The 13748-nt window shown below is 44.9% G+C and overlaps 1 protein-coding gene across 1 annotated transcript in view; it reads right to left on the reverse strand.

The window, feature by feature from the left end:
• Nucleotides 1-206: 206 nt before the first annotated feature.
• Gga2 (golgi associated, gamma adaptin ear containing, ARF binding protein 2) overlaps nt 207-13748 on the reverse strand; it is a 36013-nt gene continuing 22471 nt past the window's right edge. Inside the window, exons 9-17 of the mRNA XM_051192858.1 lie at nt 10500-10581; nt 9496-9621; nt 8634-8723; nt 8355-8383; nt 7884-8017; nt 6441-6598; nt 3038-3207; nt 1814-1924; nt 207-1234 (exon numbers count right to left, since the gene is read on the reverse strand). Of these exons, the coding sequence (XP_051048815.1) occupies nt 1124-1234; nt 1814-1924; nt 3038-3207; nt 6441-6598; nt 7884-8017; nt 8355-8383; nt 8634-8723; nt 9496-9621; nt 10500-10581 (1011 nt within the window). The 3' untranslated portion in view covers nt 207-1123. The remainder of the gene's footprint in view (nt 1235-1813; nt 1925-3037; nt 3208-6440; nt 6599-7883; nt 8018-8354; nt 8384-8633; nt 8724-9495; nt 9622-10499; nt 10582-13748) is intronic.

A 13748-nucleotide genomic window follows, 5' to 3' on the forward strand; every position in this document is an offset into this window, starting at 1 on the left:
TAGGTGTTCCCCAAATAAGTATTGGTGGCCTATTAGCTTGAGTTTCCCCTTCTGGTTACACTTGAAGCAAATACCCAAACCCTCTTCTACAGCTCCCACAGCTTGTCAGAACACTGCTCTTCATCATGTCCTCACTTGTCAACAGAAGACGGGTCTCTTCCAGCCTGTCACCTCTAAATTCATCCCCTATGGACTCAACACCAGGCAAATTTATACAGTATTTATTCAATGATGTTGTGTACTTAGTCATCACATGGCTCTCTACCTGCATCACAGTTCTCCACCTTGGATTGTGAGGGTCGTGGGACTAGCCAGCTAGCTGTGATTTACAACAAGGAACACAGGGTCACAATGAACGAGCTTTGAGATGTTTTGTGAACAGAAAGAATGAGGATGACATTGTGGGTCCTGAGTAAGGGCCCAGACAGGCTGCCCAACCCACAGAACCCGAGGCCTGAGCAAGGCCTCAGAGAGTCCATCTAAGGGAGAATCTAAGGCACTGTAGTGAAGGACATGATTGGCCCACCACGTGTGGTCTCCTGGTCTCATGGCAGCCCCTTGCCTGGAACCAGTGCAGTAAGCATTCCATTTAGGTTTTACTGGACATCTACAAGCAGCATTCCATAATGAAAATGAAGACAAGGCCATTCTTGGAAGAGTGTGCCCCAGAAGACACTCTCTGTCACAAGACCAACCAGGTCCCTTTCTAAGGTCCCTGAGAATAGCAGCCTGGGAGCAACTAAGACTTTCAAAGGCTGACAAGGCACAGAGTGGATGAATGAAAAGATAACAATAAATGGAAAAAACTTTGGCTTATAGAACTCCAACTCGAGGCATGGACAAGTGTCAACCAACATGCAAAAGCAGAAATGAGTGCAGCAGAGATGACCTCAAAAGTTGTCAGCATCCCCACACTGCCCAAATCCCAAGCCCAGCTCTCCCTCCTCCCCCAGCACCCCAATTACACACACGCACGCACACACATGATTTACAGAGATCGGCAATCAAGGCCTGACATCAGGAGAGAGAACTCTTGGCACTCTGCACTACATCACAATGAGTCCCGACCAGACAGTGAAAGGAACGCTGGCCGAAGCATGATTGAAGAGTCTCAGTTGAGAAGTTAGGCAGTCCTCAAGACAGACAGATCTGGGAAGTCTTTCACTTCTCCCACTTCACTGAATGGCTGCCCACCCTGGTTGAAAGTCAGCTTATACCGCAACCGGATGGGTTCCTGGGACAGAAGAGAGGTTACGGTATTAGAGATTCAAGCCCATAGTAGAAGCCTCCACCAAACCCTAAGAGTCTGTCTCCAAGGCACAGCTTATAACTTGATCTGTTTTTTTTAGACAGGGTCTCACATGGTAGCCTTGGCTAGCCTGGAACTCACTGTGTAGACCAGGCTAGGATTATAGGTGTGCGCTACCCCACAGTCAGTTTGTTTATATATTTCCCCACAAATGAAATCTTCAAGTAATGGAACATCATGGCTACCGTGGCTTAGTCTCTTTGGAGGTATAAACATAAAGGAAGCCAGGCATGGGATCCTAGAATCCTTGCCCAAAGGGAAATTCAGAGACCCACAGGAAAACAGGACGTTTCTTCCAAAGGAGTTTAGATATGAGTTCACGTTTGTCCCTTGGTTCCCAGCTGTGACAGATCTTCTAACAAGCCCCAAAGCAAAGAAGGCCCCAATAAGGGCTGTTCCACCCCCAAACTCAACCTGAAACCAACTGAGACTTGAAAGCAAAGCCTCAGTCCATGAAGCAGTCAGGAGCCCTATTTCCCAGCTAGCAAAGGCCCAGGAACATACTTTGTGTGGGTTGTCAAGCAGCAGCATCTGAGATATCACAGCTGGAGGCATCAAAGGATTGAATGCAGGGAGCTTGGAACTGGATGCCGGCTGCAACTTCACTCGCATTGACTATGGGTGGAAGATTCAACATGTTAATCCAGAAAGCCACAGCTTCAAATAGAGGCAGCTTCAGCTAGGGCACTCAAGCCAACAGCACCCTTATGGTCTCATAGATATTTCTTAAGAGGCAATATAGGATCCAAAAAAGGCTTTCTGTCCACAGGAATTTATGAGAAGGTGTGTGGTCAACAGTTGGCATCTCAGAGGGAGTATAAAATACTAGAGAAAATCTTGGGCTGAGTTCACAATCTACCTCTTACTAGCACTATGTCCTTGGGTACGACACTTAGTTCTGAACCTTACCTTGACATGCAGTGACATATGGATGAGAGTACACATATATCTATTTCTATCTTTTCTTACTTACTTTATAGCATCTGATGAGGACCATGCAACCCTGGATGCTAGTGGCCATGTTCATGCTTTACAAGGTCCAGAATAACCCAAAGAGAAAATAGAACCAACTTTCTTCCTCTAGGTGAGGTGTGGTGGCACATGCCTATATACTCAGGACTCAAGTAGAGGCAGTGAGAAGTCGAGTTTAAGGCTAAGCTTGGTGAAAAGCAAGTTCCAGGCCAGCTTGACCTACACAGTGCAACCCTGCATTAAAAACAACACATCAGGGCATGGTGGTACACATCTTTAATCCCAGCAGCTGGGAGACAGAGGCAGGCAGATTTTTGTGAATTGGGGGCCAGCCTGGTCTACACAGGGAGCCCTTGTCTCAAAAAACAAAACAAGCAAACCCATAAACAAGATTTTGTTTTGGTTTGTTTCTTGAGACAGGGTTTCTCTGTGTAGCCTGGCTATCCTGGAACTTGGCTCTATAGACCAGGCTGGCCACGAACTCACAGAGATCCACCTGCCTCTGCCTCCAGAGGTATAAGCCACCACCACTTGGTAGCATTCTTAAGGAATTAACTTAAAAACTTACCTGGATAGATCCTTATCCGAAGTCAAATAAACAGGAATACTCAGCTAGGTATGCCATTAAAATTGCCCTTTTATGTTTAGCCAGTCTAAGTGAAGACTCTGTCCCTTATACCTAATAATGTCTCAGCAAGTGTTCAGAAATGAGTCAGTAGAGAAAAGGTCAAAGCTGGCCAGCAGCGGATGACTCACCTTTGGGACAGCCACTTGAAACATGATGTCCCAGACAGGCTGGGTGGCAGTGCTCATCATGGTCAACAGCAGCACCTGCACATCCGGGTGGCCAGGGACCACAGTCTGAGAGAAGTGCAGCAGGATTCTGAAGCCATTCCGGTCATACACGATGATGGGCGGCAGGCTGCCTAGTAGACAGGGACGCAAGAAGGGTCAGCACTCACACTTCATACCATCGCTGCTGCCTCTCATCTCTTCACCTCATCATCTACACATGTATCCCAAATCCTCAAGGGACTCCTCTAATCCAAATGGTCTCTTACCACCACCTACTAGTCCTCATCACGATACCTGGCTTAAAAAAGGAATCTTTTTTTTTTTTTTTCATTGAACTCAATCATGACTAAAGTTATGTAGGAACACTATGGAAAGCAAGAAATACCACAAAGAATGAAGTTCAAAACAAACCAAAACCTCAGCAAAGATACAGCCAGTTGTGGGGGACCACACTTTTAATTCCAGCACTCAGGAGACAAAGCCAGACAGATCTCTGTGAATTCTAGGACAACCAGTGCTACACAACGAGACCCTGTATTAACAATCCCCCCCCTCCACACACACCACACAAAACAACTTTAGCTACCTGTAAACAAGCACTACAAACATTATTTTGTTCTGCTCTCAAAAACAGTCACGTTGTGGTAGTCTGAAGGAGAATGGACCCATAGTCCCGTATGTTTGAATGCTTGGTCCCCAGTTGGTAGAATGGTTTGGAAAGGATTAGGTGAGGCCTTATTGGAGGAGGTGTGTCACTGGGGATAGGCTTTGAGGTTTCAAAAACCAATGCCAGGTCCAGTCAAATGTGAGCTCCAGCTACTGCTCTAGCACCACATCCGACTGCCTGCTTTCCAACATGCTTCCTTCCATGATCATGGACTCATTCTCTGAATCCTCGAGCAAGGCCCCCATTAAATGCTTTCTTCTTATAAGATGCCTTAGCCATGGCATCTCCTCACAGGAGTAGAATCAGGACACACATCCTCCATATATTTTATAAAGCGATGAAGGGGCCAGTAGATGGTTCAGCTGGTAATGAAGACTGATCTGATTGCCCCCAAGAAATAATTATTTATTTATTTATTTATTTATTTATTTTTAGTTTTTCAAGAGGGTTTCTCTCTAGCTTTGTAGCCTGTCCTGGAACTTACTCTGTAGACCAGGCTGGCCTTGAACTCACAGAGATCTACCTGCCTCTATCTCCCAAGTGCTAGAATTAAAGGCATGCGCCACCACTGCCCAGCCCCCAAGAAATAATTCTAACAGTATTTGGGAAGTAAGTACATGAGCCTGGGCTGACAGGAAGGCACAGTAATCTCAATACTCAGGAAGCAGAGGCAGAAAGATCAGAAACAAGGCCATCCTCAGCTACATAATAAGTTCAAAGCTGACTGTGACATAGAAGACTCTACCTCAAAAATGCTCCAAGCTTGTACTGTAATCATAAATATAAAAGTCATTAGACATAAAGTATTCTAAAGAATGTGGTGTCATCTTATTGAAACTGTATTTACAGAACTGGAGAGATGGCTCAGACTGGCCATGCAATCATGAGGATCAAACTTTGAATCCCAATACCCACATAAAAAGCCAAGTATCCTGTGCCTGGCTGTTAAACCCTGCCATGGACAAGGGCAGAGACAGCAAGATTGCCAGAGTGTAGTGAGAAAATGAGCAACAGAGGACTCTCAATATCCTCTCTGGTCTCCTATCTGCAGACAGGTGTCACATATACCACACATATGAACATAAGCCTACACACACACACACACACACACACACACACACACACACACACACACACACACACCTTTTTAAAAAAGCAGGATTATAGGGGCTAGAGAGATAAGCTTAGTAGTTAAGAGCACTGGTTGCTCTTCACAAGAACCTGTTTGATTCCCAGCATGCACATGCTGGCTCCCAAGGATCTGTAACTACAGTTTCAGGGAATGTGACACCTTCTTCTGACCTCTGTGGGCACCCAGCATACACATGGTATTCATCATACATGCAGGCAAAATAATTGTACTTATAAAATAATTAAAAAGCTCAATCTTTAGCATTATGCACACATGCACGCACACACAACCAGGCTGGGTGTGGTGGCACACACAATCAATTCCAGCACAGTAGGGATCCTCTAAGGAGGCAGAGGCAGGTGAGTTCTCCAAGTTCAAGGACAACTAGGTCTATATAGTCAATTCCAGGCCAGCCAGAACTACATACAAAAAAGAAAAAAAGGGCTAGAGATGAATCTCAGTAGGTGCCTAGCCAGCATGCAGGAGGTGCTGGGTCAGATACCAAAAGCCATGTAAACTGGGTGTGGCAGCACACACCTGTAATCCTACAGGAATATGTGGAGTTCAAGATCATTTTTGGTTATGTAGTTAGTTCTAGGCCAACATAGAATACATGAGACTATCTCAAAATAAAAAGGGACAGAGAGAAGAGAGGGTACAACTCAATACTAGAGTGCTTAATTAGAAGGTGCAAGATCTTGGCTTTGATACCCAGTACCACACACAAAAAGGACTTCAACAGAATGCCTGCCTCTGGCCAGCAGGTAATACTGAATATCACCATTCTGTTTTAATTTTTCTAGACTTCTGAACACAGTATACTATTTTTATCTTACCCCCATTTTTAAGCATCATGTTGAAATTATTTTAGATTTATGAAGTTACAAAGGCAAACCAAACGATTCTCATAAATTCATTACCCACCTTCCCCAAATGTTAATACCTTATATAATTATGGTACAATTATCACCACCAAGAAATTAAAAAAAACTTAATAAAACAAATATGCAAAGAGTGCCTGCTATCACACCAAGTACATTTAAATAACTCTGCCTGGCTTCCAGGGTCTCCCGTGCTCCAACCTCCCCACACCCTGCCTCCACACAGGACTCTGGGCTGTAGCCAAGCAGAGGCACTCGGGACTGTTTTCTACTGTGCACACTACTGTGTAGTAAGCTGGCAGAGCCTCGGCTTTCCTTTCTCCTATTCTGACTTGAGGATTTACAGAATAGTAACATCATTAGCCAAATTCTTCCTTTCCTTCAATTTCCACCTTTTTTCAGTCACTTCCAGTCACATTAAACCTTACCTACTTGAATTCCAAATGAACAAACATCATGTCCCTAATAAATTTCAACCTCCTCATTAAACTCTACCTGCCAGTACCCCTCACAGTTGATGCCCCAAGACAGAGAAGATAAAAAATTGCAGCTCAACAGGCTGAAAAGCTCTCCTCACCTCTCCCCGAGCCTTATACCCAACATCCCCAGTTTAAGGACCACACCTAGCAGTGTGGAGTAGTTTGTTGTTGGCAGGGATCCAACAAAGGAGCACAAACTACTTACTGGGTTTCACAGACTCCAAAGGGACAAACACTTGAGCCAGAGGTGTATTCTGTGAGGCTGGGGAAGAAGCCAATGTTCCAGCCTCCCAGGACCAGCCTGGACAGGCCTTGGTACCTGGTGGCACTTCCTTGGGGATGCTTTTCTGTGGAACATAATTCCTACAAAGAAATAAAAATGATCAGTGACTAACAAAAACTAGAAAACTTCAGGAATCTGTCATTGTTTCTTTTTTTCTTTTTTTTTCTTTTCCTGAACAACAAACACAGGCACCATTTTTTTTTTTTTTTTTTTTCCAAAAAAAGAAAAATGTAGGGCTGGGCATGGTAGTAAACACCCTTAATCACAGCACTCAGGAATCAGGCAGATCTAGGTAAATTCAAAGACAGCAAGGGCTACATAGTGAGGCCCAGGGAAAGAGCTGCTGGAGAAATGAATCAGTCATTAAAAGCACATACTGAGAGCCTACATCTGGTCCCCAGTAACAAATCAACCAGAACCCAACCACTTGTAATTCAAGATTCAGGGTGCCCAACGTCCTCCAAGGGCCCTCAAATGCATGTGGCATACATATACAGAAACACACATAGATAAAAATAAATCGTAAAAAAGAGAAAGAAAAGTCATGTTGGAATACAGTTCTGTAAGAATAAGCTATAATAATGCATTATCACATGTGCAGCAAAAGCAAAGGCATGTATGTGCCTGCCATAACAGAGGGAGAGATGATGGTTTCCAGGCCAGTCTATTATAGTGAAACTTATGTGGTGTGTATGTGTTGAGGAGTGGGGGGGAAGCAAACAAGCAGAGAAAGAATTGAAATCAGGGGCCAAAATAAGTTCTCTTTGAAAAGAAGAAAAATAACTTTCTACCATTTTTAGGGAATAGTATTTAGGACCTACTGTTATTTCTCTAGTAAACATAGCACGCAGAAAAGAGAAATAAGCATCAATAGGGCATACGGGACATGGCTGTAATCTTGGGAAGCAGAGGTTCAAAAGTTCACAGTCATCCTTAGCTCCTAAAATGTTCAAAGCCAGTTCAGACATAAGACTATCTCACAAAACAAAAACAGACCACCAAGATGGCTCAGTGCAGATAAAGATACTTGCTGCAAAACCTGGAGAGCTGGGTTCAGTCTCTGAAACCCACATAAAGGCAAGAACCACCTCACAAAATTATCCTCTGAGTCTGCATGCTGACTACATTATAAGTGTCCCTATATACCACCATACACACACTTGTACAAACTAAAAAAAATACAATAAACAAAAATGTCTATTTCTTTCTGTTAGACTTTGACCTCTTTCTGGAGCTGTCCCAGTTAGAATGGGGTAAGACAGCAAAAGGGACACCGCATCCTGCACTTGTAATACAAAGAGCATGGCCTTCAACAGGAGGGTGCTGTGGGGGTGCACACAGAAGCCACTGGCCATGAACACTCACAGTGGTCCTGGAGATGGCTGTGGCGAGAGGAAATCCAGCAAGTTCCTGTCAGCAGAAAGGCTCTCAACTGCACCCCCCAGGAGTGTGATGGCAGCAGGCTGCTTCTTGTCTTTACAGCAACTTGGAATGACAACCTGCCAAACCAAGAATGGTTAAAACAATCTCATTTGGGGGCTGGAGGAGAGAGGAAGGGCAGAACAGAAGACTTCTGCACAAACCTTCATTCAGGAAGCAGAAACCAGTACAATGAAAAGGTTAGGGCGGAAGAGAGAAAGATACCCTACCAGGAAGGGAAGGTGGCAAATAAAGCAAACAGTACAGATGAAGAGCTCTGGAGCCAACCCCACAAGATGATCTGAGAAGCCCAAAGAACGGTGCAGCAGTGACTGCTCTCCCGTAGGAAGACTGAGGAAAGAATGGAATTGAGTGACCTTCCCCACAACTCCCCATGAAGAGGAAGAGCTTTCCTACCTTGGTCCTAGTGGGAATATCGCTGATCCCTGTGAGAAAAAAGTAGAGTAAGATATGTCACCGTTAACAGCACCTGAGAGGTGATAGGGCTGGATAGCATGCCCATCCATTCTGTGATATCTAGAAAGTAGACAAGGGACCTGCCCAAAGCCAATCCACCCACCCAAAGAGACTTTTCCATGCTTCCTGGTACACCAGAGTCCTCCCCAGAATCCTCCCTGGAGCAGGCCCATCACTCTACTTAGAGCCATTCTGTGCCTGTATAAGATCCTCTCTTACCTAAGGCTGCCAGGTCCTGATGGAGCAAAGATGGTCCCTCCAGGTCAATAAGGGGGCAGTTCTTCCCGCATGGCACTTGATTAGGAAAGACTAATAAACAGATAGGGTTAAAAGACTCAAATAAAGTCAGGCAGTGGTGACACACATCTGTAATCCCAGCACTCAGCAGGCAGAGACAGGCAATCTCTATGAGTGTCTCCTTTTAAAACCTATTGGTTCCCTCTTGGAAGACATCATGCCTCTCTCACCAAGCAACTTCAGCTTCAACTGGGTGCTGGGAGGCAGCCTGCCCTAGGCATTTGCATGTTAGGAGACCAAAGGACTCAGCCCTCCAAGCATTGAGGTCCCCCTTTTCCCTTGGCCCCTGTCATCACCAAGGACAGCAGCTTAGGCTACTTCTTTTGCATACACACCTTTGCAGGTTTCTGATCAAATTCATCTACAGTACTCAGAGATACTCATGCCCAGCTCCAAGCAATCTCAACTTAGAAGGTATAGGCCAGAGACCAAAGAGCATACAATTATATTAAAAAAAAAAAAAAATGAGGGGCATGGGGGGCAGACAGTGCTGAGATGTCATCTTGTGAATGCTAGGCAAACACCTACTATTGAACCACTAACCATTTCCTTGGTCTCAAGCTCTAGGAGCACTCGAAAGGGGTTAAAACCTGACACAACACAGTCATCTGCTTGCATGTGCAGACACGGTAGGGATCTAACCTGGCATGGGTATGTGATGGCTCCTGTGACTCAGGCCTGGCACCTGCAAACATTTTCTCCAGAAAAGGGGACAGAAAGAAACAAGCTCTCTCGTTCTTGTAAATTGTGCATTGCCCTAAGGCAGAAGGCTGCTAGCACGCACCTCTGGGGACAGTAACTTCTCCGACTGGAGCGGTCACTGCATTCCCGACATTGACTCGTCCCTCTACCACCTGTTTGTACAGCAGAACCCCCTGAGTGAGAAGGTCATTTGCTTGAAGAATCTCCGCTGAGGAAAGAGCAGATTCAGAACTCAGTGTAGCAGCCAACCATCTATCTCACTCCATGTGGTCCTACCAGGCTTGACACAGCCAGCTCCCTGACCCTGGTCATGTGACCAGGTTCCTACCAGGCATCATCACTCGGTTTTATCTCCATGTCCCACTGTCCCCACACTGGCAGCAGCTAACACTCTGTTACACTTTCGATTCTTTCAGTGAAGATTTTGTTGTTGGTGGTGTTGTTGTTGAGACAGGTTGATGTGGATGCTCACTATTTTAAAAATTCCTTGCTACCTGATTCCATTATTGAAAGCTTTTCATATCTGGCGAGTGGGTACCATTTTACCAGCCTACAAATAGAGATCTGGTATTTCCACTGAAAATTTGGCATCCTAACTGAGATATACTTAATAACAAATAACCACACCTGGCTATAATTTGTTCTCAGTCTCACCTGAATTTGACAAAGCTTCTGAGTTGCAATCTCAGTAACAGAAAAACACCCAGGAAAATGCAACAGGCAAAACATATTCAGAGAACCTTACAAGTAAAGGACCTATTTTTCATGCAGGAGGAGAAGGAGGAAGAAGAGGAGAGGAAAGAGAAGAAGAAGGGGGAGGAGAAGGAAGAAGAGGAGGAGAAAAAAAGAAGGTCTGACATTTTTCCTGGTCTTTCATGGGAGGGACACACAAAGTCTTTTGTAGATTTCTACTCTTTCCTGAATTCGGATCTCCAAGTTTCTTATTCATAATCTTCTGAAGTCAGAGCTAAGCCACCATCGAATACCAAACTCAAAGCTATCTGTCTTGCTCTGGCCTCACAGCAGCAAGGTCTAGAGGACCCGACCACACCTATTTTGCCACAACCAGAAAATCAGAGCTGTTACCCAGTGCGTCGTCATCATCAGTGGTGTCACTTGCTAGCCGGAACAGGGTCGGCCGCAGCTTCTCACATCTTTCATACACAACCTAGGGAAACAGAGCCTCGTTCACACCCTTACACCCAGGGTCCACCCGAGTCCTCATGTGTCTCCCTCAGCCGCCTCAGACCGAAGGCATCTTCCTTAGGCTGGCTGTATCAGATCTGTGACAACAGTTCTGAGGTAACATGACAGTATCAGAAAACAGAGAGGGCTGGAACTGTAGCTCAATAGAGCATTTGCCTCTCACAAGTAAGGCTCCAGGCTCAATCCCCCCCACACCAAAAATAAACAAACAAAAAAAAAGTAAAAACCGAGAGAGAGAGAGAGAGAGAGAGAGAGAGAGAGAGAGAGAGAGAGAGAGAGAGAGAGAGAAAAGCAAATGTCAGGAGTGATGGTGCCTGTATCAGCATGTGGGAGGTCGAAGAGGATCAGAAGGGCAAAGCTAGCCCAAGCTACAGAAAGACAATGATCTAGATATCAAATGTCTCTCCTGTGACTTTGTTTCCCTGGTTGGAGAAGAAGTTTGGCGAGTGAAGGTACTTATTGCCAAGCTTGACAGTCTCAGTTCCATCCCTGGGACCTGTATGACGGAAGGAGAGCACACACATCAAGTAGTCCACTAGGACATCATGGCATGTGACTCCCCAGCCCCTAATAAATAAGTGTTAAAAAAGAAAGACAGAAAGAAAGGGAAAAGAAAATATATGAGGCTCCATATTGATGGGGGGGGGGGAGACGTCCTTCTATCTATGTTTCTGTTATTGGTTGATGAATAAAACACTGTTGGACAATAAGGCAGGAAGATAGGCGGGACTAGAACGAGGAATATTCTGGGGAAAAATAGGCAGGAGAACCCACCAGAACAGTCACCATGTGAGCTGCCAAAGGAGTTAGAGGTCCGGACCCTTCTCTGGTAAGGTAAGACCTCTCCAGTAAGATAAGAAATACTTAGATTAATAGAAATGGGTTAATAATTAAGACAGAGCTAGCCAATAAGAAGCCCTAGCCTTTGGCCAACAGTTTTATTACTAAAATAGTGTCTGTGTGTTTATTTTGGGGCTCAAGGGTGGCAGGACCTGCAGGCCAAGAATCTCCCATAACAAAATATATATATATTCTTTTGTTGCTGTTGTTTTGAGACACTTTTCTCTGTATAACAGCCCTGGCTCTCCTGGAAATCACTCTGTAGACTAGGCTGGCCTCAAACTCAGAGATCTGCCTGACTCTGCCTCCCTAGTGCTGAGATTAACAGTGTGCACCACCACTGTCAAGCATGTATAACTTTTCTCAAATAAAGGAAAATTAGAAAAATATATCTTGCTCTAGAGAGACCCCACTATTCCCAGGCACACACTGGTAGCTCCTTCTTGGGCCCCTTCCTGGTTGAGCTGCAACAGCTCTAACAATGAAAGAACTTCCTTGCTTTGTCACCAACATGCTGCAGTTTCCTGTCCCAACACTTCTGATGGTGCAATTCCTTTACAACACTTGCCTAATATTTTCCACAGGGTGCCCCCCCCGTACCCCAAGGCCATTTTCTTTACACTAGGGAAAGGGGAGCAAGCTCTGGACAGCTGAACCTTCACATCTCCTTCCTCAGTTACCTCTCTCCACAGGCCCCACCCTGGCCTCCTCTCTGCCTACCACCTATGTCTCTGTCCTAGGCTTGGGCTTAAGTGTCAGATGGTAGTGTTTTCTACAGGACAAGAGACACACTGGACTTCACTAAATTTAGAAAGCCTGTCTCAAAAGATCAAGCAACCAAACCAAACAATAGCAAAATCCTCCTCTCCTTCCAGTGGCACATGCCTTTCATCCCAGCACTCAGGAGGCAGAGGCAGGCAAATGTGTAAGTGTGAGGCCAGCCTAGTCTACAGAGCCAGTTACAGAACAGGCTCCAAAGCCACACAGAGAAACCCTGTCTCAAAAAACAAACAAAAAGTAAAATCTATTATCTATAGCTGATATTAAAAAAAATTTATATTAACTGGTGGATGTCGGCACACTCCTTTAATCCCAGCACTCTCAAGGCAGAGAGAGGCAGGTGGATCTCTGTGAGTTCAAGGTCAGCCTGGTCTACAGAGCAAATTCCAGAACAGGATCCACACAGATTAAACCCTATGTCGAAACAAATAAAAAACAACAATAAAACCCATAAACATTTATCCCTCAGAACTGGGGATAGTCTAGGAAATAAAAAGTCTCACAAGACCTAAGTCTGGTCCCCAGAACCCATGTGAAAAAGCCAGGTGTGGGGGCATTTGTCTGTATCTCAGTCTGGGGGAGGTGGAGACAGGAAGATTTCCGGAGCACCCAGGCTAGGAAACCTGGTGGATCTGCTAAGCTCCAAGTCAATAAGAGACCCTGTCTCAAAAAACAAGGTATATGGCAACTGAGAAATGACATGGAAAGCTGATCCCTCGCACATGTCTACATGCACACACAACAATATACATTCACAAGCACACACATCTTGTGCCTCAAAAGAAGCCATCAAGCCAGGGGAAAGGTAGCCTAGGGCTGAAGGGAATAGTCTGAGAGGAAACTTGGATCTAAACACACAAAGAACTCTCTAAGACAGGGTTTCTCAACTTGTGAGTCATGACCTTTTGGGGGGGGGGGGGTCGAATGACCTTTCCACAGGAATTTCCTAAAACCATCCAGCATATCAGATATTTACAATCCATAACAGTAGCAAAACTACAGTTAAGAACTATCAATGAAAATAATTTATGGTTGGGGTAACACAACATGATGACTTGTATTAAAGGATTGTAGCATTAGGAATGTTGAGAACCACTGTTCTAAACCCAAATGTGATGGCTTGCACCTACAATCCCAGCTCGCACAAGGCAAGGAGGGTATGAGGCTAGCCTGATCTACATACTAAGTTCTAGGCCAGAAAGCCTGACTCAAAAACATCTTTGTAACTTAAGACCACTCAATTAGGGAATGAACAAAAGATTTGAGCAGACATTCTCTACAAAAACAACACAAGTGGATAAGCACATGAAAGAATGTGAAAAACGCCAAAGAAACAAAGTCACAAGGAGATATATACAATAGCCAAGATAGTTGCCAGGAATGCTGGCAACATGTGCAGACCTAGAATCCTTGCAATTTGCTGAGGAGGCTGTAAAATCGTACAGCTACTTTAAAATCCATGTCAGGCAGCTCACAAACTATCTGTAACTGCAGGTCCAGGGAATCCAA

Source organism: Phodopus roborovskii, unplaced genomic scaffold (genome assembly GCF_943737965.1).
Source record: "Phodopus roborovskii unplaced genomic scaffold, PHOROB, whole genome shotgun sequence".
NCBI lineage: Eukaryota > Metazoa > Chordata > Mammalia > Rodentia > Cricetidae > Phodopus > Phodopus roborovskii.